Source organism: Rhopilema esculentum, chromosome 5 (genome assembly GCF_057945365.1).
Source record: "Rhopilema esculentum isolate cy_ngs chromosome 5, ASM5794536v1, whole genome shotgun sequence".
In the NCBI taxonomy this organism is placed as follows: Eukaryota; Metazoa; Cnidaria; class Scyphozoa; order Rhizostomeae; family Rhizostomatidae; genus Rhopilema; species Rhopilema esculentum.
Genome location: NC_142819.1, coordinates 8285971 through 8313086, shown reverse-complemented (window position 1 = coordinate 8313086; position 27116 = coordinate 8285971). Strand labels below are relative to the sequence as shown.

General features: G+C 37.4%; 1 protein-coding gene across 1 annotated transcript; it reads right to left on the bottom strand.

The window, feature by feature from the left end:
* Positions 1-1817: 1817 nt before the first annotated feature.
* On the bottom strand, positions 1818-23011 carry LOC135689680 (protein Wnt-4). Its single transcript, XM_065206994.2, has 5 exons — positions 22746-23011; positions 9973-10033; positions 5907-6075; positions 5137-5402; positions 1818-3699 (listed from the first exon to the last, which is right to left on the bottom strand). The coding sequence occupies exons 1-5, from the start codon at positions 22856-22858 to the stop codon at positions 3223-3225; spliced, it is 1086 nt and encodes a 361-aa protein (XP_065063066.1). The 5' UTR covers positions 22859-23011; the 3' UTR covers positions 1818-3222.
* Between the last annotated feature and the right edge of the window lie 4105 nt (positions 23012-27116).

Sequence of the window (27116 nt, the reverse complement as noted above, 5' to 3'; positions counted from 1 at the left end):
TAGTTCTTTCTCGCCTTACACAAATCAGGATATAAACGTTAGTGGAATGGTAAAGAAAATAGACAGTTATATAATATGGTCAGCCACAAAACGCTACATATGACATTGTATAAAGGGAAATTGCCACGTAAAATGCCATAGCTTTTCCAAATGCATTTCCAAGATGGCTGTTTTCCCCAATTCTTAGGGGTCTGGTCAGCAAAAATTTTCTCCTCTTTGCCCCATCAATCTTCCAGCCCTGGCTACGCCACTGCTTTTTATCATCTTTACCTTAAAGTTGAAACCAAATTTTGAAAATGGGATTTTCAATCATTTACCAGCGACCTGAAGGGTGTGGCACCAAAATTAGTGTCTAACACCCCCCCCCCCAATGATTGTTGCTTAAATCCGCCCCTGGCAACAATGATCAAATTTCCTTTCCAACTTCTTATCTATCTTATCTTTTCAGAAAACAGAACAGCAGTGTTAACCTAATCAGCTAGTTTTACTGTTATGAAAGATCAGAACACTGGGCTCGTAAACCTTTTTCGTTATTTGCAACTAGATAGATCATATTGTTCTCATCAATATTTAACTTTGTGATATCTATCAATATTTCTTCGGTTGAAATCTATTCGAAAAGTTGTAAATATGTTGCTAAATTACATAAATTTGAATTTGGTCGCAGTTTTGGATGATCCATCCTGGAAAGAAATTCGATTCGAATCAATTCATTCTGGGAAATGTATTCACATTAATTTCCAGATTCGACGGAAGCACAGTGCTCTATTTTTGATTGTTACTAGCTGCTATGTTGAAGCCATTACCAATAAATAAGTAAACTATAAAATTAATAGGAGGTAATACTGCCAACGTTAGTAATTTAAGGTCGGATCCGGTAGCCGGTGTCCCAGATCCCTACTTTCAAGCTAGGGGTCTGGAGCACAGGCTAAGGATCCGGACACATTGGATCTGATCCGACCTACCTGGGTGCCAGAGCCTCAGAGAGTCAAAGGATAAAGAACGGGGATCATTAAAAATTTTCACCAAGCTACTGGAATAGTGACGACTTAACAAGAGATACTGGATTGGTGAAATGCTTTTGTAAACTCGGGCAGTTTTATACGTCGAGCTGTTCAGTGCCGAACAAAGTTAATTCTTGTTGGTTCGGTACGGCCAAGTCCGACTTATAAAACAAAGTGTCGTGCCGTAACGTGCTTTACCGTGTCGTGCCTTACCGAACGTATAAAACGGTCTTAGCGCTCACGAATATCAGTATGATTTAGGTCCCGTTTACACAAGCCCGGGTAGATTCTGCTCCCGGTCGAGTCAAGACGCTGTAGTAAAAAGTAACGCTTACGCAAGCCCAGATCAGATGGTTCCTTTTTAGAGTTTCAGCAAAAAACAATAAAATATTTTAAAAATTGAACAGGGAAACTAGGCTACCCCGCGACTCAGTAAATGGGGTTTAGTGAGACAAGAGACCCCTTGTGGCGAAATTTTCGTCTAACTTTTAATATTTTATAAAATGCCCGAATGTTTAAAATCTTGTAATATTTGTTTTGTACTGCATGTATCAACGTAGTATCTCGCTTCTTGAAATAAAAAATCGCGATTATACAAGAGGTTAGCTAAGCCTCCTATGAATTTTGTCATATTTTAAAGGAATGGGTGAAGGGCATCCTTGGTCGAGGAGTAGCCACGCCCTTCCCTCTACTTTTCACTTTCACGGTAAAATTACCCTCCCTTGCAGAATAGCAAAGTTTCTTCGTGTTACTGAAACTAGAACCTGTATTTGTTAATCAATAAGTCACTCACAGCAAAATAAATATCGATGATTGAAATATAAACACTGTCATTCTTCTACACAATGATTACAAAGGTCGGCGCATTAATGAAATTACTGTTGCTTTTAATAATATACACTAGAATAAATAACTCTGATATCTAATTTTAATGTCAATCACATCAATTAAAAATAATTGTTTAACGGGCGCAGTAGAGCTAAAACTTAAGTTGAAACATTTCAATATTTGATTATGAATTCTGAGCATCCACAAATACTTTCACATTATATTGACATAGTCGAGCTGGGAATCTATAACATACTTTAGTTGTTAAACGAATTGAACATCGCGATCTAAATATATAGAGAGCTTTACTATATTTCAAATGCCGTAATCGAGAAGTATGTTAATCGTAAGTAGAATTTTTTCGTGTACTCTCATGCTTTTACTTTGACACTTCCCTTGCTGGGAACGCAGCAAAAGCCCCGACAGGTCATAATTGGGTCCAAAAGACCATTTCCCTCCTAAAATTCTGTATGAGTGTTTTCATATACCTGTTCGACGAAGGGGGGTTCGGACTTCAGACTGAAAAATTACTTGTAAAAAATTATATGCCAAAGAAAAAATCCAAAAAAGTATGAGGTGGATGCAAACAAGGGGTATATAAAAATATATAAACCATCGAAGTACCATATCTACTCACTTTGAGAAACGAGATAAATTCTGTTGGGTAAATGGCCGGAATTTTCCCTGTCATTTTATATAGGGGAGCAGTCTAACAAACAATTATCATTTCAAAAATATTACTGAAAGAAAAACATCGCAGCTTGTAATTAGCAAGGCATACAATTCGTATTTCAACTAAGACCACAATATTCTTAAAAAACAAAAGATTTAGAATGGACTGGATATTTACAACTACTTAAGTCTTATTATCATTCTTATTCTACAAAGTTTTCTGGAAGATCTTAATAAATTATTCATTGCAAAACTTGTTAGAATACTGAAATTTCAATCAACGGTTCGCTGGAAGCATCGACATTGCTAAAGAGTCGTCAGATGGTTAAAACAAGTTGATAATTCGACAGTGGCAACTAACAACAAAATTGACAGCAATTGGAAATATACAGCAGTATCAAATTAATGATAACAGGGTCAAATAAAGCTTTTTATTTAATGGTGAAAAATTGCGTGGCTATTACCAAGGCAACATTCGCTTTTTGGCGGGTATTGTTGTTGTTGTTCTTTCAACTTCTTGACAACATAGGGTCCTTTCTGCTCCTCCAGGCAAGCTTGCTATGTGACAGGTGGCTTTATGATTTGCACCTTAAGACAATTTAACCTGCGGCCGTAAGAGATATCGCAAAAATATTTGTCTTCATGTGGTCTTATGAGCTTTAGGTGCCTCGATCGCATATACCTCTCTTATAACAACTACTGCAGCCAAGACCCGTGTTTACGCCGGACGAAGCCTGCACTGGGCCTTTGTGACATGGCATTTCCCGCAAAAGACAGAACAACACCATTCAAAATGTTTACGGCATTTATTGCAGTTCTTTTCGTACACAACTCGTTTGACAGTTCGGTAGCCACATCCCTCGCATAAATGTTCACAGGTTTTGGGATTATCCGGATCACAATGACGCAAAAGAGTACCTTTATGCCCTGTAAGCAAGGGATGACAGTAATTTGGAGAAGGTTCCAAGAATACCATTTCGGTATTTCGCAGAGAAATGCCTTGCTTATGTGGCACTGTTCGGACCAGCGATCGTTTCTCAGTGTCGTAATGCACTTCCACTGCATCGTCGTACAACTTGCGCAGTTTTTCACTCACTTTCACAATGTTAGGCATCGACTTCCAACAAAGCTTTTTCGAACATGTCCCAGATAGGCCATAACAATGACATACTTCGGGGAGCTCCTTTTGGATCGTCTGCAATGAAATGAAAGATTCTCATGGCTTCGTTTCACGGATACTAGTGTCATTTAAATTTATCATATTTATCATGAATATAAGTAGGACGTGCACCTGCGCTTTGTATTAAGAGTTCTAAAAATACTGGCATCAACTAAACTTGTTTTCATTGATAACATTAGCTATCATTGACCATCCCAATTATAATCAGAAACCTTCCCCAGCTCGGGGGGGGGGGGGTACCTTAACATGTTTGAAGGTACGGGGACGTGCCATTATTTACGGGTGCCTTTTTTCTGAAAAGTGCGGAGTTATTGGTATAAGTTTTTGAAATATTTGCGGAACCATGGATAACATTTGAAGAAACATGCAGAATTATGGGTACCATTTTGGGAAAATATTGCAAAATTGTTAGGAGGGAGATTTAGCATTAACAAAATGAATGTCCAGTAAGAAATAAAAGTATGAAATATGTTTAATATTGAGATTTTGGGGCATAGGACATGCAAAATTTGGTTGATGATTTTTTATGGGCTTTTAAAAATTTTTTTTGCTCTGCAGAATTATGGGTATAGTTTTCATCATGTTTGCGGAATTATGGGTCATATTTTTTCAGACATTGGCGGAATTATGGGTCCAAAATTTTAACCAAAATGGCACGTCCCCGTCAAAAAATAGGCTTAGTTTACCCCCCCCCCCCCCCGACCTCTACAGCTTTGAAAGGTGAATAAAATCTTTGAAAGGAGAGGAATGCAACTGTAGACTGTGTAGACCTTTCGCGGCTCAGGTTGGGTTCTTGAACGGATAAATGTGTTGTAATGTAAATGCCAAAAAATGCTGTACAACATTCCAAAATCTGTATACATGTATTTATACTTGATCATTTCTTATGTTAGATAAATGTGTATTTTTTTATTTTCAAACAATTTTGCTATGTAGTTGGCTTGAATTAGCTTTTATTTGTAGCTATTTTTATACGCCTACTTTGAATAAATAGATAATAATAATAATGATAACAGAATACATATATTAAAAGTCGATTTTGCCCAAACTCTAGACTACAAATAAACTTCTTCATGATTTCTATCCATATGAACTAATTTGAAGACTTAAAACTGCTAAATATAAAATTTGCATTTAAGAAATGCAAAGCTAGTGGATGAATCGATTTCAAGTTTGCTTTAGAAAGAACACTCAGTTTTCAGTTCCTCTCTAGACAACTGTTTTTGAACAGACAAATAGAAAAGCAAAATGTTGATTATGTTGCTTTTTGAGTGATGGGATTTTTACTAGTTTATCGTTTTAGAGCATTATTACTAAATGGCGAACTTCCGTATGAAAACTTCTGTGAAAATTGTTTTAGATTTGTGTAGAATAATTGAAAAAATACCATGCAGAAGGGTTTAACTTGAAAAAAAGCAGCTCCTTGAACGCTAAGAGCTCAGTAAAACCAACCTTAATGCCTGTTTTGAAATTTTTGATGTTGAACTGCCTCCGCTCAATTTTAGGTACCTCTTTGACCTCCATTTGCTTCATCACTCGCTTCGCTCTCTTGAAAGCATAGGCCAGGTTCTCTTTACATGTTCGTTGCGTTCTGTTGCTGCGCATGTTTTCGACAACACAGGGGCATCTATTGTTCCTCCCCTCCGAACAACTTTTCATCAAGCTGTAAGTTATGCCAGCAGCTACCATCGAGTACATATAGGCAGTTTCTCTGTTTGCTGTAAAAAGACACAAAGTTCAATATGCTGTTCAAATAGACCTAATTTCATAAAATTGTTGGTTGGATCAGTACCTAAAGCTACAAGGGCTGTGCTTTGATAGTTACTGCTGGTCGAATTGAGGGATTTGTTTGACCTGAACCGATAATGACCTTGCTTGACCTGAACCGTTGTTCTTTTTCTCTATGGGTGGTTTTTACAGGTTACCTGCTCTATCATCGCTCAAAGGTATTGTGAAAGAACTATAGGGGATTTGTAACTGAGACAAGTTTCTCTAGTTCAGCTTAGGGCCGAATTTGTCTGAACCGTCCTAGTCTCACTAGCTGAGAAAATTTAATAGGGTCTTGATGAAAAAGAAAAGAAAAGGAAAATGATATGTAAAAGGCAGAGCATAAACGATCGAGCACGAAAAGCTTGTTTATGCTTTATCTAAAAAAAATTGAACTCCTAAAAACAATAAACTTTTTGTAAGAATCTGTCGTTACCACACTGGGTACAACATACCATGTGGCATACTCTTGGTCAAAGAGATAGGCCTTGTTGCAGTCAAAAGTGCCTTTGGCAGGGTACAGTTCCATCTGTTCCACTTGAACCGCGACTGGCATTCTTCGATTGCAATGTGGTATCCAATGACAACAGCATTAGTTTCTTGCTTTAGCTTTGGTTCAAGAAACTAAAAAATACAAAGAAATGATACTTAGATAGACCTAAAATAAAGTCAAAATCAAGATAAACCCAAAACCTGCTTTTAAATCAACTTATATCCATGTACTAGAGAAGCCTTTTGTGGTAATTGAGATTCTTATGCTACATTGCTACATTGAAGGTGTAGCTGTTAGATAAAGTGCTATCGTTCTGCCCCATTTTTTTTTACAAGAAAGTTCATGACAGTACGAAGCTATCCATCTGTTTCACTGTTCAGTGTGGTTCAATCACACTCTCTGTTGCAGTTGCCATGAAAATGACAATTTCCGCTATTCGTACTGGGTTGGTGTTTTTGATAGTGAATTTCTTTAACCCCAAGCAGGATAAAACAGTTTACATTGCATTACGTGCACATTGTCTTTGGGATCATTTGATAAGACGATGTCTTAGATAGGGTTGTAAAGCTAGGAATACTTGTTGCCAAAAACAATTGTTCAATTGACTTCTACTTGTTGTTATTGTGACATGGTTATGTGTGTCCGCTCCCCTTGTTCTTTTCAAAGCACTGCACCACTGGTCTTAAAGGCTTTTGCGCAACCGACATGCTCCGCGGCAGCTTTCTTGAGAAGTTGATAATCAATGATGACCCGAAGAAGAGTTATGCACAAAACGTCGCACCAAATATTCATTTCTTGTCCACAGTCGTTATTTTATTGTATCAAGCCTTGCGAAATTGACTGTATTTTGTACTTTCATGAAGTAGGATACAAGGCCGGTTCTTTGAATTACAGTCGCAAAGCGTGTCGGTTGCGCAAGCCAAATATAGCCAAATCTGAACTTAACAGCCACATACTGCATACACTTAGCCTTCCCCAAAAGTATTCAAAAGCGGCATGGGTAGCAATAAATAAAGTAATTCTTAAATAATCGAAGCAGTGGGATGTGTTGAATTTTCAATGCGGGCGTAGGATTTTGGTTTCGATCTATAAATAAATATTTACAAAATGCTAAGCCGTAAAAGAGCGGATAAAGTAGATTGTAGCGAAATCTTAAGATAGCATTCATCTCGAACTCAAATTATTTCAGCAACTTAAAAACAGATAATTGAATTACTTGATAATGCTAGGTTTAACAAAATAACACTGAAAACAAGGGATAACTCAGGTCTGCAAATCAGGGGCCTAAGCAATTTGATAGTAAGTACGTGACATGATGGCAAAATCTCATCCAACCTCAGAATAATGATCTGACATGATGAAGTATGACACGATGAATAATGACATGATGAAGTAACAAATCATTTTTACCGGTTTTCAAAACAATGCTATGAAACCAGTAACTGTTTGTTATTTCATGTTTTGTTGAAGCTCGTAAAAGTTTCATAACAAAATCCTTTTTAATATCCATATTTGTCATGTCTTAACTGGATCTGTCATTGGTCAGGACTGGTCTTTATAATATGTAATAATTCGACTCGTCACTAATATTACAATGTCATAATTGGTTTTGTAGCCAATTTATAGTGAAACGTACTAATTGTCACTAACATACCATGCTTCTCATCTTATGTTTACATTTTCCTTTATCTATGTTCGCAAGTCCCTATTTCTTATTCTTACAAGTTCCTATTTTCTGTGTTCACATGTTTCGAATCCTATGTTCATATGTTCCTATCCCTGTTTAATATGTTCCTAATGTTATTTTCACATGTTCCTCATCCAATGGTCACATGTTTCTATCCCTGTTTCACATGTTTCTCATCCTATGATCACATGTTTCTATCCCTGTTTCACATGTTTCTCATCCTATGATCACATGTTTCTATTCCTGATTCACATGTTCCTCATCCTATGATCACATGTTTCTATCTCGGCTTCACATGTTCCTCGTCCTATGATCACATGTTTTTATCCCGGCTTCAAATGTTTCTCATCTTATGATCACATGTTTCTATCCCGGCTTCACATATTTCTTATCCTATGATCACATGTTTCTATTCCTGTTTCTCATGTTCCTCATCCTATGATCACATGTTTCTATCTCTGTTTCAAATGTTCTTAATCCTATTTTCACATGTTTCTATCCCTGTTTCACGTGCTCCTATTCATATTTTCACGTGCCCCTATCCATTTTCGCATAATCCATTTTCCTATATTTACTTGCTTTTAATTTTCTCTTCACATGTCCCATTTTCTTACTGAAAATCGCTTTTTAACAGTGAACAAATATTTTGCGAATGAAAAGTAATTTTCAACATCTTTTCCGTCTATGAGTATGAACATCTGTATAAACTTAAACTTGAAAGATATTTCAGAGAAGAGAATCCAACAAACGACGAGATAATGGTCAAATTTTCGTAAAAACTTTCATCTTTATTCACAAGGGTTGAAGAAGACTTTAAACCATCATGTTTGGGATCATATTCAGCAGATATTCGTATATTAAAAATGTGTTCGAAACACTCGGCGGCATACCAGTTTGCGCCTTGAAAAGCACCTCAGCAATAGAAGTCTATAGAGACATTGGGGAATTGAGCCCAAGGGTATCGATTTTTTTCTGGTCTTGGAACGTAATTATCGAAAAAAGGTTCTTTGGGTAAGGTTTTCTGCTCAAACTCTGAAACCGAGAAAATAGAGTATTTCTAGTAGCTGGTGATTAGCGCAAGCAGATGAGGATAATCGAGGGAAGCTTACGTCAAAGAGGAAAACATGCTGTTAGCCTAGCAAGAATGAAACTAATAGAAAGATTTTCGGTAGCGTTTGAAGCGTTGTTCGTATGTGAGCACCGAAACTGATCCCAGCCGCGTGCTCAAATGAAAACAGTCAGCTAAGCGTTTCATATTTTGCCATTTCCACAAAACTCGAACAACTACTCAGTTGATCTCTTGCAACCAAGGCCATCCGATAATAAGCCTTGCTTTGATTTGGGAGCATGTTTTGTTTAACTAATTGTCTGGGCAAGGGCAGTGGCCTATGCTGATCGAGGATTTCGATGCAAAACTTAGGCGATTATGTTGAAAAGCTCTATTTGCTGCGTTGAGAACGCGGTTGTTAGATAAGGCTAACCCTATTCAAAATCTTAACGGTCGTCCTTAGTAGCAAAAGTAAAAGATGTCTGCTTTAACATAAACAACCTTTCGGCAAGGATTTATCGATTGGGCCGCTTAGTAAGCTGCAGTTAGGTTTTGAATGAATACGACTGTGAATCAACGCAAATCAGGGAGAGAATTTGCAAAATGGTAAAATCAAACTGCACGTAGATCCGTTTTTTCTGTTGAAAATGAAAAACACCCTTTTCAGGCATAGAATTTGTTTCAATACCTTTTTCCGTTTAAAGGAAGTCTAGTGTTTTTATAATATTCATCTGACAACAAAATGCAAATGAATGGCAATTTAAGGTGATAGGGCGAGAGTTAAATAACTGATTTTTAGGCATGATAAGCTGAAGACATCAATGCAAACTTTGAAGATATGAATGCATACACCAGGCAGTGCCATGAATATATGTTCTATGATAATTAGACCATAGATATATTACCATAGGTGAAAATTTTAAAAATCAAGTGTTGTTGAAATAAACGAAGAAATCTTATGCTGAGATTTTAAACTCGTCGCAAATAGGATATCGAAAGAACAGTATCATCGAATGACCACAGAATGTTTTGATGCCAAGTGGAAATTCTATTTTGTCATATTTTATAGATGTATGAAAAAGCCGATGAAAACAATGATAATTTGTAGGTAATAACTTAAGCAGACTGCCTTGCTTATTATAATTGGGGACAAATTGAGAACGAACATTCCAAAAATTTCTCAAATTACCCCCAAACTTCTGCAAAAGCAAGGGCTAAATTGTATTTCAATGCATCAGGTATGACACGCAGGTAAAAAAAATATAAGTTGGATAATCTTCCAAAAGGTGATACCTGTTCAAATGGTTTCTTCAGATTTAGTGGTCCTCTGTGTAATCTATTAGAAGACGCTAACCTGAAAGGAGAACGACTGAGATTTATTTTTGATACAAAGAAAAAGCAAAATGTTTAGATAAAAATGACAGCCAGGGGACAATTATTATCATGCCAAATAAGTTAAACATTATGGAACGATTTTTGTCTAAAATGCCGTTTTCTGTCACTAGGACCTTTCAGTGACGCGCGTGGTTGAAGGGTGCTGATTGGACAGAATCATCTATGAATAAAAAAGGATATTTTCATTCCTATTGGTCAACCTCGATCCACAGGATCCTGGATGAAAACAGAAAACACCTTTCGAATGGACAGGGGCCACGCCACTGGTCCTAAGCTAGAGGAGCTACTAATGTCAAGAAAATTTCCTTGTACCCCTCTAGCCCCAATGGTGGCAAACATTTTGATGATGCAGTTTTACTTGTGTACTTCGGTTGAATGTACTTGTATAATCTAAAGGTTTATCTTTATACATAATTTAATCTGATTTCATTGTTTTATCTATCGAAAAAGTGAGAGGCCATGGCCACGAACCCCCTACGATAAGACAGTAGCCATTTCATTTCATTGCGAACTGAAACCAAATCGTCAGAGAACATGAAATCAATAGTTTGTTACTATTGCTATTAGGTTATTTTTCATATTTGAGTTGACAAGATAACTAATGTGTGTGGTCAAAAAAGTTCGACTCGGCAATGCTTTCATCATGATCGATTTGAATGCTGTGCAGTCAATCAAAGGGTTCTTGAATAGCAACCATCATAGGCTATATGCATAACAACTCATTTTCACTCTTTATCTTTTGTTTCAGTTACCTAGTTTACTTTACGAGCTGCTAGCCAAAGCCAGGAAGACAGTCTATCATAAACTTGCTATGGATCACTGATCCAGAGGTTGGATTGTTAACTATAAACCGCTACATTGTTTATAATACTCGCATTGTCCTAAATCAGATATTGTCATCGCCAGTTACTTAATTACTTACCAATAACTAAGATTTTCCGAAGACAAAGTGAATAATGATCAAAGACTGCCATTGATGAGCCCTGGGACAGCGGCAATAACATCTAATGCATTAGTTTTCTAAAGACTTCTCATGGTAACAGACTAAACTATTTCTCATAAGTGGACAAAATTTTTGAATTTTAACGTCCAGGGTAATTGGATTGCTACCGTTACGGGACACTGCGGGGGCAGCACATTGAATTGATCACATCACTGATTGAAAGAAAAGTATTTGCAGAATGGTTGTTCTGAGTATGATTGGAAGAGGCCATGGTATTTCATAACACCAATATCGCTTTTCATAGGTCATTTCGGGCTTTTGGAATTAATTACTTCTCGTCTTAAATATCACATTTCTGTCATCTTCTAAGTACGTGATCTAAGGTCAAGACTTTACTGTCCGTGTACATACATCAACGTTTCTCGTTCCACAGATCTCTTACTTCATTCATATTTTTACAGCCATTCATTTTTTGGCTGAACAAACATACACAGCGTTCACTTTGATCATATGACAAAGGGTAATGAGAGTTGATCATATGACAAAGGGTAATGAGAGTTGATCTAATACTCTATAACATGTTTAAAAAGTGCAATATTGATAGACTGCCATAAAGCATTTGTCAGTTCTACTACATGTGCGGGGGTGCAGTTGCTGGGGGAGGGAGAGCTTTAGAGCCTCTGATGTACGAGCATTTCAGGAAAATTTCGAAACTGTCCTAATTTGACGGAATTTGTTCGAAAGTATTGCATTTAGCCCGTTTCCCCCACCCCACTACGCTACTGTGCACAAGGCTACGACCTCGAGTCATCAAATGAATGAATGAAAACATGCAAAATGGTCTTTCTTGAGTAACACTGAAAAATGACCTCGAGTATTAACAGATAGTTAAGAGCTACTGTAAGAGTAAGAGTTACTTTCATCAGTACTGGACGCAAGTAATGAGAAGCTCCCTTAACGTGTTAAAACTGTCTATGACTTAGGAACCTGAAACATTTTGTCTTCAGAATCCTTAACTATTTAGTCAATATGTAGTTTTTCAATTTATCAAACAAATGTATCATTCTTTAAGGACATCCATATTTTTGATGGAAAGCAGACTTTCAAGAACATTAAGCATATAGACATAGTTGGAAAAAAGTCAATCATCAACTAGGTCTTTAGGCCAGCAAAGTCAACGTAGCAGCTTTGAAGCCTTTTCTGGACAACCCAAATACAACGCACTTGCAGCGAACGTTACGTTTGTGTGTCCTTTCCATGTTGTGCCCCTTCCATGTTGTGACCTTGAATATTCTACGTTGATATTCGTCAAAAAAAAAATGGAGGGAGGGGGTGTTGCAAAGATTGTATGTTTGTACTAGAGAGAAAATGGGGGAGAACCTTGTTTCCCCTTTCAGCTATCAGTTCATAACTTCGGAGAGAGCAACGCAATGGTGATGTGAGGGACATTAGAACCCAAGAGATGAAAAGATCTTTAAAAGGTCGCTTCGATTTAGTTTTTGGCGCGTGGTATTAAAATTTCCCTGCTACTTACTACCTGGTTGTTAGGTTTTACTTTCAAAGGGGTCATAAGTCGGTGATGGTAGAGGTACGTGTCCAAATATTGAAGCTTGGCTTGAATTTCCAATACACACATTTTTCAATGTCTTTCATATTCAAGAATGAAGCCAACATCCATCGAGAAAATAAAGGCCATGTAATACCAGCATGTTGTTGAAACGTCGAGTAACATTATTTCCAAGCTGTGGACAAATTAAGTCTAGTTCAAATGCGCTATAATGTTATCTTGCCAGGAAACGCCAAAATTCCCTTTAAATTCTAAATTAATAAAATGCCTTTTAATGGCCTTGAGCTTATCTGTATCAATTTAAATTAACAAAGTTTTAAATCCAAATCTCATTTGGATTTGCTCATTTTCCTGAAGTTAATCTGTATTTAGCGTTTTTCATTGCCACAGCTTCGATAAACATGGAATTAACGGTTCCGTAGAGCAGCAAGATTCAAGGGAACAACCCACAAACAAAGTAGCAATGCTGAAGATTCCCATAAAAAGGCACCAAAACAGAAAATGTACCAAAAAACAGCAAATGCACAAGGTACAGCGCGCAATAGAAACACCAAGACTGTTAAAACCTCTTTCGGAGGCGATTTTCCTTTTAAAAGTGGTTATGTACGTACATAGGTTCAGAAACATGACAAAGCGTAACAGCCCCTACGCATTCGCTATTCAATTGGATGCCTTATTCCTTGGAGATATGACGTTTTCTGAGAATTACCAGAAAGTGTCAGACAGCTTACTCTTTGGAAGTTACACGACTCTTATTTGATCAACTTCATAAAAGAGGCAAGCAGAAATAATATCATTTTCGCAAATCAAGGAAAAACTCGACATCTCTCAAGCCCTTCCCTATTATTCTAACACATTTAAAGGTATCAGTCCAACGAAAATGGTTACCTAGAAAAGCCGTCCCAACATTTCCTAGATACTGGAAAACAGAAACGGAGTTAACGGGAAACACTTCTCCTCGTTAAACGCTTGGGTTAAAAGACCTGGCAGCTAACTGTAGTTTCGTCCTAAATATTGGTTGACATCAGTTGGATTCTTGTTGACTGGCTTAGTAGCTTCATGTAGAAACAGGTCAGCATATTGGATATCGAAGATAAGAAAAAACGGATTTCGAATAATCAAAGGATGGTAAGATGCACGCGAGAAGCGATAGAACAGAGCTGCAGGTGCCGCATGGTTTTCCGCTTAGTAATGATGGCTATCAAGAAATGATGGTCAGCGTCGATCAAGGAGGCCCTCGTCCATGCTGGAAGTCAAGCATATTTTCAAGAGAGAAAAGAAGTCTAATATTTTCACAAGCAGAGACAAATCTCCAACAGTTAAAATTCCATTGAATGAGCCCTCCTTGCTTTAGAATGTGATATTGGTGTACTGAGGAGATGACACAGGGAATTTTATAATATTGCAAAGCCTTCGTTAGTCTCACTGTGCTGTGATTGGAATGTTTTAATGAAGGTGGTTCCGTTTTTTTAACAGATTGCCCAATTTTGCCTACATGTGCTGGCTACTTACATAATGTTTCCTTCATCCATGACGATCGCATAACTCATCAAATACGATAAAGATAAAAATTCGGATGTTATTTCCGTGCAAACAGTTTTTCACAGAAGGTTGCCCCACCTTCGTCGGATCGCAAAGCACTAAGGACGTCAAAGTTGAAGATGACGTCATCGGTAATAGGATTTAGAGAACCTTGAAAGCTCATTGGGTATCGGTACAAGCTAAAGAAAAGAAAATGAGCTTTATTGAGCAAGGAGACAAAAGTATAAAGTAAATTCAACATTCAGGGAATTTGAAAGGAGATTTAGGAATCGTTCCGCCGCTGGAATCCTTCCCTGTGCTTAGAGTTCAACGTGATGACGTCACAAAAATCTATTTATATAATTTTGGAATTTGGATCCCATATCTTAAAAGAGCACCATTAAATACCTCTAAATATCTAAATTCAGTCAAATGTGTTTCAAATTGGCTGAGATATGGCCACATCTGCACTGGCTCTGGCCCCATCAAACCTCTGTAATTTTGTCGCTGCCCATAACTTTAAGAACAGAGCAAAAATAACAGTGATTCGTTAGCAAACTCAAAATCTTTAATTGGCCATGACTAACCCGATATTAAACATATTGGACTGATTTTGGAAATTTGGAAGTATTTCATGGTGATCTTTTATGTTTTGTGGATGAAATTTTTAAAAATAGCTTTTTGTGACGTATCATATATGTAGTTTATTGAGGTGTGGCAACTTGTGATGGGAGGTGGAGCAAGGAGGAGATAGAGACGCGGTAGTATTTAGAAAAGAAATATTGCAGCCACGTATACAGTTTAATCTTTTGAGCCTTAAAGTAGAAAATTTCGTTGACTCTCTCTATGTCTGAGAAACATTCTACGAGTTTGAGGTTTAGAAATAGGAATGGATTACAACAAACAATTGTTTAAAAACATTGACAGGATAGAACTGCAGAGCCTTTAACTGAATGGGCGTAACTTATGAGTAAACTGTCAGACATTACCCTTTCCACATCATGTCAGTGCAAATTGCCATATACTATAACAATGTTCGTTTCTCCAGCCAAATCTTAAAAATGTAACCTATCCCTTCCTAGTACACTTTTAGGTGGACTATGTTTGAAAGTGAGGGGGTTACTGCCCCTGCCCCTTGACTTGCACAGAAAGAGACTATTTTAAGAAATTTTTGAAGAGAGGAGCCACAGTTTTTGGGTATTTATAATCAAACACCGAAAACTATTCCTACCCCGCCATCATCGTCTGAGTAACAGCACTGCATACTTTCAGCAAACTGTATAACCAAATTGTCCATTTCATGGCTCTTTTGCAAGCCATTTCTGGACTAAAGAGAATTAACAAATCGCAAAAGTTGATAGTGGCAGACAAAGCAGGATTTGAAGTCAAGGCGACAGAATCAAATCACGACTGATTGAGTACACTACAAAAGTTCCGCTTGGATTGCCAGAACCACATTCGACTTTGAAATGCGTCTCAAGGAATGGCAATGTAAACTATGAATACGAGACGCATATAGATAAGAGGCGCGAACGAGTCGATATCGTGTTCAATGCTCGTGGTAATCTTCAATGATTAGTACAAACCAAAATTATCACAACACAGTCTCCTGCTCGCCACCAGAAAAATTGACCCACCGAAGCTGCGATCAACAAAATCAGAGATGGAGCTTACTGTAATCAAAGACTTTGCTGAAATGTGAACAGCCTTTGCAGGGCCCATGCCATGAATTTGAAAGTGCATGGGGGGGGGGCAAGGCTAGCAAAAGTAGGGGGCAAGGCCTCTTCCCCAATTTACTGCAGCCTAAAAACTATTTGCTTCGCAAAAAAATGGGAAGGGTCATGGCCAACCCGGCTCCCTAATGGGGTGGGCCCTGCTTTGCTAACCAATTGGTGTCAGGACATGGGGTAGAGCCAAAAAAGTTTGCCAGCTGCGAAATGAGCCTGACCAAAAGTTGCGTTGGATGGAGAAGGAAGGATTTTGGAAGTCAATCTCAGTATATTTGATCACTTGAATAATTTCCCTGGAAGTTTATATGTGCAATAGTCCCTTAATAGTTACCGATTTTCTGAGAAAGAGAACTGAATAGGGGGTGTGGTCAAGGGACAAAAGCCCAGCCCCTTCTTTTGGAGTGGTACCTCTTGTTTTAACACTTAATGTATGTCGTTTTTTATTCCCAATGTATGATAAAAAAGTAAAAATTTCAGTTCTTATGCTCAACGAAAGGGTTTTGTAGATATGCAAAGATCTTCGTCCATTTTATAGCCGTCAATCCCAACTCTATCCCTTTTCCAAGAGATGTTGGGACAAGGGGTTTTGGATAGCCGAAATATAAAGATGCCACGGCGCGTAACCTCTATGTCGCTTTACTTTTGTTGTTTACCAGCAAAACATCGCAACAAGTGCTGGTGGAAAAGCTAGGAAAGCAGAAAATGGAGTCAGTACACGCAAAAGCATCTGGCAAACAGACAGACTAATGCATCAGTCACAGTCAATAAGATAAGAAGCCTCGCTTTTTCCTGTTTTCGACTTAGTTGTCCTCAAAAGGAAAAAGAACAGCGGATCAAGTTAATAATTAATCATTGTGGTACATTGAATAGAATACCAACAAATCACTAACTAATGTTCATAAAAAGTGAAATTCTCAAAGGTAGAAGTCTTGCAAAACAACTGTTATTTACTATAAAATTATTTTATAGTGCAAGAACCTACTTTTTTGCTTTCCTGTAAAAACCCATTTAGGGCAACAGGCTAGGACTTGACAAAATTTAAAGATCGTTGAATTGTTCAATGCCCCATGAATGAAAAACCCATAGAAAAGTACTTTGTTCCGATTGGAAACAGTAAAAAGTCAACAATATATAATGAGAGTAAAGAAGTTTGTCTTTTGCCGGACAATATAACAATATAGTAAGTTCTGATAGATTTCTGCAAAGTAAACAATGAAAACAAGCCAGAAAATTGAAAGTGGTTCTTTCTTATGTTATCGATGCCTTTTCCTCACGGTAAAGTGAAGACGTAAATGAAACTCTGTATCGTTTGATTTTATCCTCCAATAAATCTAAATGTAGATATATTCAATTAAACCATGAACATAACTTGTTAGCCCATCGTAGAACTTCAAGTGTATCCTTGCCATAACATCATTACTTCACTAAAAAGCAACCTTACAATATAGAGCGTGAATATAACACGTAAGAAGACTGGGACGAGCATGTACGAAGACAGCAAATTACAGAAGTTTGATGGGGCCAGAGCTTGTGCTTATCTGGTCATATCTCAGCCAATTCGTAATAACTGTAACTGATTTTGCAGATTTAGAGGTATTTCATGATGCTCTTTCGGGCTATGGGAACTAATTTCAGAAATTTTGAAAATATATTTATGTGACGTCATCACTTGACAATTCTATGGCGAGCGCCATGTTTCCAAGGCTTAATTTGAACATCACTCCTAAAAGTCAATGCTCTTATAAAAAGTGTATTGGCATAAGTATACATTGTCAACTAAGAAAAGGGCAAGATAATTTGACGACTTTCACTGCTTTTTCAACATAGAATAAGGACTCAGCTATGTAAACTTATTTGTCAATTATAGTGCTACAGTTTTCTTTAAGATTTTCTTAATACAAAAGTGCTAAAGAGCAACTTTTCCATAACACAAAAATACAACAACATAACAACAACTGAACACTTAATCGGTTACAAGATGTTTCTCTTTCTATTATCTGTGTCAATTGAACCACAATTAGTTGTCTAACAGAATAAATTAAATCTATCTTTCATAGAATCGACAATTTGGAGCAGTTTCCTCTGGTAGAGGTCATCAGCACCACTGTTTCTTAATTTTTGTCACCTTTGAAGTCGGTCTCTTATAGCCGGTTTTTTTAAAAAAAAGTGCTAGTAACATGAATATATTGTTCGAGACATGGATCTTTTTGAAACCCTAAACCTTTATTGCGATATTTGGTCACTTGACCTTTACAGCTCATTAGGTCTTCCTCGTTTGAAGTCACAAAATTGAGTATTCAAGAAAATGCTTATGGAACCCGTCATCAACACCGTTAAGATTGAATGTCCCTCTAGCGAGAGACACACTTTGATCACCAAATTACTCAGATGGCGCCCGAAGAACTTTTCAATGCTGCTCTCTCTTATCCACCCTACTTATTTTCTCTCTAGTTCGCAACAAATCCACAAAGATTTACAGCAAATCGCGTAGTCGACCACCCATTTCGCCAAGAGACTCGAAACAGAAGTAGTGATTTCACTTCGACCCAGCTTTTCACAACCCACAACCATCTGAACATACTATACAACATTCAATTTTTGATAGATATTGACAAATTTCGCCCTTAATTTTTTGGTTCAGCGTTGCTTAAGAATGATCAAGTGGCGTAACAGACTAAAGTTACCTTTAGTTTGAAAATTAAAGGCACTAAGCAAAAATTAAAGGCACTAAGCAATTAGTTTGTATCTATACTGTATACCATAGGGACCCTATTGTGAGTGGATATGAAACGCAAATTATAGCTACCCACTTGACCGGAAAGTCAGGGTGACCGTGGCCAAAGGACAGCTAGGATAATGGCCATCGCCACAAATAAAGCATCAGTACTATTCGGCCTTAACTTTTCTCAGTTATACTTAACCTACAACCCGGTGCATCCCTCCCAATGAAACAGATTAGTTTAGACATTGAAGGACTACACTCTTTTTTTAAAAACCAGTAAATTTAAGTTCTGGCTGACTGTTCTTAACTTTTTCGAAAACCCAAGGCTGGATTGTTCTTAATTCGTTCTTAAATTAATCGGGTTTAAGCAGTGCGATTGCTAGCTTTTTCGCGATAGAGAGGTGTCCAGGCCTCATTGCCAACAAAATGAGTGAGACAAATTTCATATGCCTAATGTTTGAAAATTTAGCAAAAAGCACCCACACATGGCAAAACATTTTCGTTATTGAGATGAAAAGTTGCTTAAAATTGCATTTTACAGTAACTCAGCCTCAGCTTGTTCTTAATTTGTCCTCAACTTTAGACCAATTTTGAGGTTCGTGTTCTTATAAAATTGTTCTTATAAAAAGGAGTGTTGTAGAAACTGAAACTTTTATCCCTTTCAGCAAAGAAAATAGTGGTCTTACTGAGAGTTAGAAGAGATTTTGAGTCACAAATCCGCGAAACCACGCAAAAGAAGCACGAATCATAAACAAAAGAACATTGCTCACTTTGTAAAGGACAAAGTTGGCGCAAACAAGCCCTAACAACAAACATGGCAAAGAGCAACCATGAGAAAAACAGGCAATTTAAAATTTGATTGCAATGAAAATTTTTGCGAATTATTTCAAATATAAAATGAGAGAAGGAAAGGCAAAAACAGCCTTCAGCCCAAAAAACTGGAGTTCAATTGCGGGAGAGGACGGGAGAGCAACACACATACTTATTATTTAACAGTTAAAGCCGAAGTTAACACCAGATTATATAACGAGACATCATAGTACAGTTCTTCCTAGATTATTTGAACGCCTCGTACACACCGATCTGAATACAGTTCGGAAGATCCAAAATACCGGTTTGTCAGATATTTTGGGAACACCAATTTTATCCTTGCAGCGCAAACTTAATGACGCAAAGTTATACTTTTATGGTTTGTGAGGCGTACTAGCATAAAACCCCAATTTGTAGAATAGAAATAGATGGAATTTGTAAGTGGATTGGATAAAGGCACGAAACAATGAAAATTCGACGGTTCTTAGACATTGCTAGTGTTCTCGTGAGCGAAAATGCACAGAATGATGGCACGGGAACACACCTATGTCATAATATTTCGTCCTGATCAATGTGGTTAGCCATAAAACACCACTGTAGATTGGCTGATCAGCTGATATCAAAGTAAACTCGAGCTAAAAACACCCCGGATTATGTTGGGCTTTGTCAGGTCTCAGCACTTCTTAGAGGCTACAACAAATTTTGTTTTTGAGAAAACTAAAAATAACTAGACCCTACAACAAGCTTGATAACTTAGTCAATGCATGTAAACTCTTAAAGGCTTTGGTTGTATTCAACAAAAATGAACAAAACTTTAACCTTTAAATAGGATTTCGATAGAAATCAAGTTGATGACTTAGCAAACAAATGTATATTGAAAATCAAATTTGTTGAGAAAAATCATAGAAATAACGTTACAAAAAAACACAACAAAAATGTGACTATGTTTCTACTCGTTATTATAAAAATCCTTGCACTGAAGCATGTTGCCTTTGTAGTCGGCGTTCCTTGCAGAGTTTTTAAAGAAATCAAAGCCTGACAGTTCTTTTTTCGTAGAAATGCACTGGAAGCATCGACTGCTCCATCCCCACGTTAGGGAAATTAGAATCATGGGTTCTTACCCAATATGGGTTCTTACCAAGATTACTTAGATTTCACAGTTGAGGAGACAAGGAGACAATTGCTAAAAAAGTGAAAGTTGTTGGCAACAACAAATAATTGCTTATTTAAAGCTACTTTATCCCCGGTTCCTTAAAATAAAGCTTTGATAATTTACGAGGATTTATAGTGATTTTTAAAAAGATTCTTGTGGAATATCATACATAAAAATTTTCGAAATTCTAAGGAGAAAGTGACAATAATCTCTTGAAAATAAAACTCAGTAGATTAGAGCAACGTCAGATTTGAATTTTCTCAAACAAAGCGACCACATTTGTGAAATGCAGACTGCATGCTACTTTATTGTAGCAGATAGGAGCAACGTAGAAAAAAATACGATGTAGCCTCAATAAGAAGGAATAGTGCCTGTGAATCGATATCAGGCATGTCCGTGCCATATAATGGCAGGGTGGAGCAGTGCCGTTATCGACGCAAACTCCAATACGACAGGTTGTAAACTTATTTAATAATGCCCATTCAACCTTGAAATGCTCTCGAAATGACAGCCGTTCATAGATTAGGTTAACGACCATAAAGGTTAATGTTAGAAGTCATCGAAGTGAATCAGGAAGAACATGAAGAGACAGCCTTGATAACCATCAGTGCATCTAATAAAACGCCCGTGCCTTTAATTAGTTCATTATTACTCTAGAGGAATTTGCAACGAATAATTGAATCTCTAATTGATTTCCTCAATGGAATTTCTTAATGGATCCGGCTTGATTGTCGGAACAGTCCGACCACAGGCGGAACAAAGAGTAGATAGTACTGAGTATGATGCATACGTTTGATTGAGATATACCAATGCGTTCGGAATTCGATATGGGTAAATTTAATGTGCTGCAGAAATTATTTCATGACAGTCCAGTCTTGAACCCCTCTAAAATTCTTGCCCTGTCCTACTGGTGTTGCAGAAGTAGAGAGAATATTGAGATATCTTTAAAGGTATTGTAATGAAGCCCGCAACAATAATGAACTGGGTTTGTACATTTATACGCAAGTACACCCGTTGTTACCAAAAACTCTGGCAAGACATAACCCAAACCAGTTCCCTAATCATTAATGTAAAAAAGCAAATATCGAGATTTCCAGTCTCCAAATGAGTCCGAACTCAGTGAAACTGCCAAATCACCTTTACACGAGTGTTTATTTTGAAGTTAAAATTCGTCAGACAAAAAGAAATAGTAGTGAAAGCGAAGAATATTATCGAGGTTTAGCACATGGCGGTGAATGGACGAAAGGCATTCTTTAGAATACGGCAAGATGAAAGCTCTCTCATTGTCTTACAGATGATTTGATAATTTTAGAGCCGATGTGTCACAAATGGCCCTTTTGAAATTGGAGGTACAATTATTAACCTTTGGGACATTGGCGATGCAATGGTCAATTATATGAGTAATTGGCGAAGTTTATACGTTTTTCAAGCAGTTTGTTTGTGTGTTCCGCCCCCGTTCCACAAACGAATCGCCGGCCCTTGCAAACCCTTTTCGTATAAAATCCCGTGTCAATTCGACTCATAAGCGTAGATGCAACAACTTTTCGCTGCGGAATTTTACAAACGAACGATAAACAACACGAGTGAATTTTAATATGTTCTCGGTTTAGTATTTGCAAACAGCAAGCAAATGTCCTCAATTTTAAAGTGGTTGAAATTAAAGCAACGGAACTGAATTTCTTTGATCATTTCCAAAGTCAATTGAAATTACCGCAAAATGACCCTTGCGATGTTTGAAATTTTCGTAAGTCTCAGAAAAGAGAGAAAAGCACATATAATTCACAAATTTCAGAGTGCATATTAAGAATGTTCCCAGTGGGAAATATTCCCTAAACAATTTATAAAGCCCTGAATTCTTATGGTGGATGAACAAACGAAATATATGGTCGAATTTTACGTTTATCAAAAGCAATATAAAAACTGTGAGAAGACATGGTGTCTTGGAAGAATTCTGCAACCGCTTGTTAATTCATTTCCGTTTGAATAAATATCGTGATAAATTATCTTGGCGAAGGAACCGAAATAGGGCTAAATTGAAAAAGGCTGGATTTCAATCGTGCTTTATCGTGGTAACATAAAGACACAAATCTGTGCTTTGACAAAAACTATCACCAAAAAGTCTCCAAATATCAGGATTTGAAGACAGTTCACAGAGATTATGCACCATCAACAAATATTCACTGGAAAAGTCGTTGAATAAATTGCCTAAAAAATGCAAAACTCACCTTGAATTCAATAATATATTGCCGAGGAAAATCGATACTAAAATATGGAAAATGACTTCGTATCGCCAAAAATAACTAATATTTGACCATATCTTCATAGCCATTGTCGACATAAAACCGGCGAAGGCTTCGCTTAACCAACCCAAGCTCCAATATATTTGAGTAAAGCCAGAATAGAGCGATGAAATTGAGTGACGATGGTCCTTCAAGTGCTCTCAAACTACAAACGCATTCCTTAAATATACTTGACCCTGGCTGATAACGATTGATCAATTGACTCCCTATCCCATTGCCGCAGTCACAAGCGCGTTTCCGATTGGCTGGTTCGACGTGTAGCAATCAATCACAGGGTGTCAGATAAAATCTCTTGCGCATAATGTACAGTCATGGACAAAAGCAGTCGAGATTTTCTAAATATATTTGTTCTGAAATCTAAGTTGAAACATACTGCTTTTCATTCCATTTCGTCCCTTATTTAATAAAGCGAAGGGAGTATGGGAAGTGAAAAGGGGGCTGGAGTAGAATGGTGAGTTAAGAATCGACGGCCAAACCGAAGGGATGAACATCATCGACGAAGGAACCAAAGAGGCACAGGGGCCACGTGCACCCCGCCATCCACTTTCCATTAACAGTTGTAAAATACCTCTTTGCAGCTAAAAGAGGTGCCCCTATCTCACTATATGTGCCCCCTTTTTGAAATGCTTCCCGCGTTTATGACGAACATTGAAAAAAAGATGAGAAGGGGGTTGTAGAGAAATGAAGCAAAGTGGCAAGGGGGCTGCATCTTTTACGAGTTTTCCAACATTCAGAGCTTCAAAATTGCTACGAACAGAGATTATGTATTCATGCCCCCTTCCCCTCCAAGTGAAAAATGAGCGGAGTTATGAGGACCGTTCATGCAAGACAATGTCCACTTCATTCCTGTTATATTAAACATGCTTCGTCCTTTTGCAAAATTAATATAATTTTGTTTTTATTATCGTAATTAAAAACTTGGCTAAGATTTTATAATTGGCTAAAGGATGATTGCTCTTTGAAAAAATATAACACTGTGCGGGAAACCTAAAATTATTAAGGATTCATTAATAAAATGAACCTAATTGACTTGATCAACTGCTGCTCAACTTTTTAATGAATTTTTATTCATGATAATTCATTCAAAAGAATTATGTTATTTCTCCATCAAGAAATCAACGATGACGTATTTTGTTTTGATAACTGCAGACTAATGAATTTCGCGACAAGCAAAAAGGTATGAAAATCCCCCTATCCGATTATTACAGTCAGCGATAACAAGTCCATCATCAGCTTGAAACTTTCTGCCGGATAACACTCAAAAGGACCCATACGAAGCTTTTTCTCAAAGCAGAGGACAAATATGAATCGATTGTTGACACAATCGTTGTCTCACGGCCATACATACACTTTGTCTAGCATTCATCCGTTTTCAAAACTTGAGTTTCTAAGCAAGATGTATGAAATTAGTAAACTTGAATATGGGTTGCAATAACCAACCGTTTTTGTTTTCTCTTAAAGATCAATCGAAATTGGTTTGTCTCTAGGCGGGTTTAACTTGCAAAAGAGTCAAACGGAAGATAATTATTAGAAATGTTCATCAAAATGGCCGAGTATGTGAAATGTTGTTCTTTTTCGGAGATAAATGCTATACGCTACATGCCTGCAATAATTCAACAACCGAGATCAAAGCTGTACACACAAAGCGCTGAGTTCGATTCAAATCAGCGAAGATGAACCAAAAAAATGCAGAATATCCTGATAACTCGAACTCCCCACAACAAATGCCCCACGATAACTCAAACACCCGATATCTGGAACCCCTAAATAATATAATTGCTCCTCTTGCCTTTCCTTTGACCCTTTCCCAAAACGCTTAAGCCCCCGATAACTCGTTGCTCCATTGGAGGTTCGAGATATCGGGATTAAAGCAAAATTCAGAAGTGCCCTTCAAACTTTATATCGTCATTAAATCTACAATAAAGGCACAAACAATATGAACAATTGTCATCAGACAAAACAGATGGTGATAAATCCTAATCTCAACTCAACAATGTACTTCAGTGAAGTATGGAGAAATTTTCAAAACGAGGCCATATTTTGAAATTAAGTGTTGGGAAGAGTCGGGAGAATAGGAGCAAAGTAAGGTTCGTTAAATCGCGATTAACTGTGATTTTGATGAACCCCTTGTGTCGTAGTGGGCAGCCCCTGAGAAAAGTCTGTCTAGCAGGGCCCGCGCAACATGAAAACATGCTCCAATTTTTCACCAAAAGGGAACAAAGTCCAATAATAAAACCGCGTCAGCAACAGCGACTAGGGAAGATAAGAAGACAGTTTCTTCACATTCCTGACCTCCCTCTCCCCCCCCCCCAATGTAGAATTGGTAGCTGGGGCCTGTCAAGAACCCTAGCTACAAAATCTTTCTGCTGACTAAGTAGCAAAATTTCTTTAAAAGCTTCCTGAATTATAAAGATATAAAAAATGTAGAATTGTAGAAATAATGAATAATAGCAAAATTAACTATGCGAGAAAGATAACAACTAACAACCATGAAAGGGCAATAACAGGAAAAGCCAGGACAAAAACCAAAAACGGAAGGTTAGTTGGTTAAGGGAAGAGTGGTTAAAAGCTTATTTTACACGCTGTAGGATAAGTCTACCTATTGACTTACCAATCTTCTTAAGCAGCTAAAATGAGCAGAGATTACAAGACTAACTCCTATACAAGGGAAAGAGTGGGCTTTTACTCGATAAGAAAATAAAGCATCAAAGTGGAAATAACAATAAAACTGAGGTGTTGACCGTGATTTGCAAGTGTAAACATTATATTTACCTAAGAATTCTGAACAGCAACCCTTTCATATTTGAGAGACTGATATTAAAAGAGTATTAAAAGGGTATTAAAAGGGTAGGTGAATACATGATAGTTTACTAATGAGTTGGTGACCTCCGATCTTAGAGGCCAATAGCATGCACAGTAATGGTTGAGTTCGATGCGCATGCTCTCTGCGTGCAAGGACAGAGAGCTCATTCAACGGAAGATTTTTGTCTCTCCAACATACTAAATTAATCGAGAATTCCTTCCCAAGTTTCTTGGCCAGTTGAAAGTTTCATTTTCAATTACTAAAATAGAAGTCAACTCTCTACGCCCAAACAAAACCAAGAAAAGATAAAAGATACAGTGGAAATCTTTTAAAACCATGTAAAATATCGGCACTTTCTTTGCCATCTAAAAATAAGTCTAAATCTTTCGCAGCCTATGAAATTCAAACAAAAGTTATAAATAGCAAATTTACAGAGAGGGTCTGTTTTCTAATGTTTTTAAAATGACGCATGTGAGCTGTGATTAAGATTGTAATTAAAATCTTTCATCTTCGGAAAACGCCCTTCCTTGCAAAACATTTTAAGAATTCAAAGAGTTCTGGATCTTTTTTGAGCCATCCCCTGCCCTTCGCAATTCCAACTGGGGCAATAAGCAAGATACCAATGAGCGGGGCAGCCCCCTTCCTGGGTCAAAAAGCACTAGCTTTTTCGCCTCCTAAAACGTACGGATGTAATAGATTTGGACATAATTTGGACAAAGAGCAACTTTATTTGCAGAAAGGCTGCGAAACACGGTTGTCTTGTGTTGACTCCCCATCAAAACCAACACGTGAGTCTAGACAACCACACTTTAACCTTCACCCAGCTTTGAATATATTTACTCCTGATTTCAGGCTGAAATGCACCATACATACAAATAATTGATATAAAGATTAAATAAAATTTGATGAAGTTGGGAATTCGAAGATTGTTCGTAGTAAAGAGATTATGATTAATGGGAACAAGAAAGCATGCCTCAACGGCCTAGAGACCTAAAAATAGGATAAAATGATTATCTAATACAATTTAGGAAGCATGAATTGGAATTGTTGAGAGTTACAGTCTTCAGAGTTCTATTTATACTTCCGAATTATAAAGAAAGTAACGGCCTTAAGCACATGAAAACAAATGAGTTTCAATGCGTGCTGAAGCTGATAAAAATCGAATATACATTTGCTCAAACTATACTGTGGCAGGCCTACCGTGACCCAGGCAATATCAGCTAGAAGTATCAACAAGCCCCTTATGCAAAGATTGCTTAATATCAGCGATAAGCATGTTTGAGAACAGAACTGTAATATTTGACAGTGTCTTGGTTTAACAACAGTGAAGATGTTTCAATTGCTAGCCCACAGTATTCGAGCCTACATTTAACGAGGCTCGTATTTAGTAACTCGGTGGAAACGAGGCTACCATCAAAGGTTCCGTTTTCTCCCCTTTTAATAATCGACAGGGTTCTTGGTTCAAGAACAATTCAAGCAGCACCAAAAGCCTC

Excerpts from the sequence above, each read along its gene's own strand:
- LOC135689680 (XM_065206994.2), bottom strand. The coding sequence starts at position 22,858 with ATGTCGACAATGGCTATGAAGATATGGTCAAATATTAGTTATTTTTGG. Across the intron at positions 10,034-22,745 it reads AATATATTATTGAATTCAAG|GTTAGCGTCTTCTAATAGAT; the intron begins GTGAGTTTTGCA and ends TTCTCCTTTCAG. Across the intron at positions 5,403-5,906 it reads GACCAAGAGTATGCCACATG|CAAACAGAGAAACTGCCTAT; the intron begins GTATGTTGTACC and ends GTCTTTTTACAG.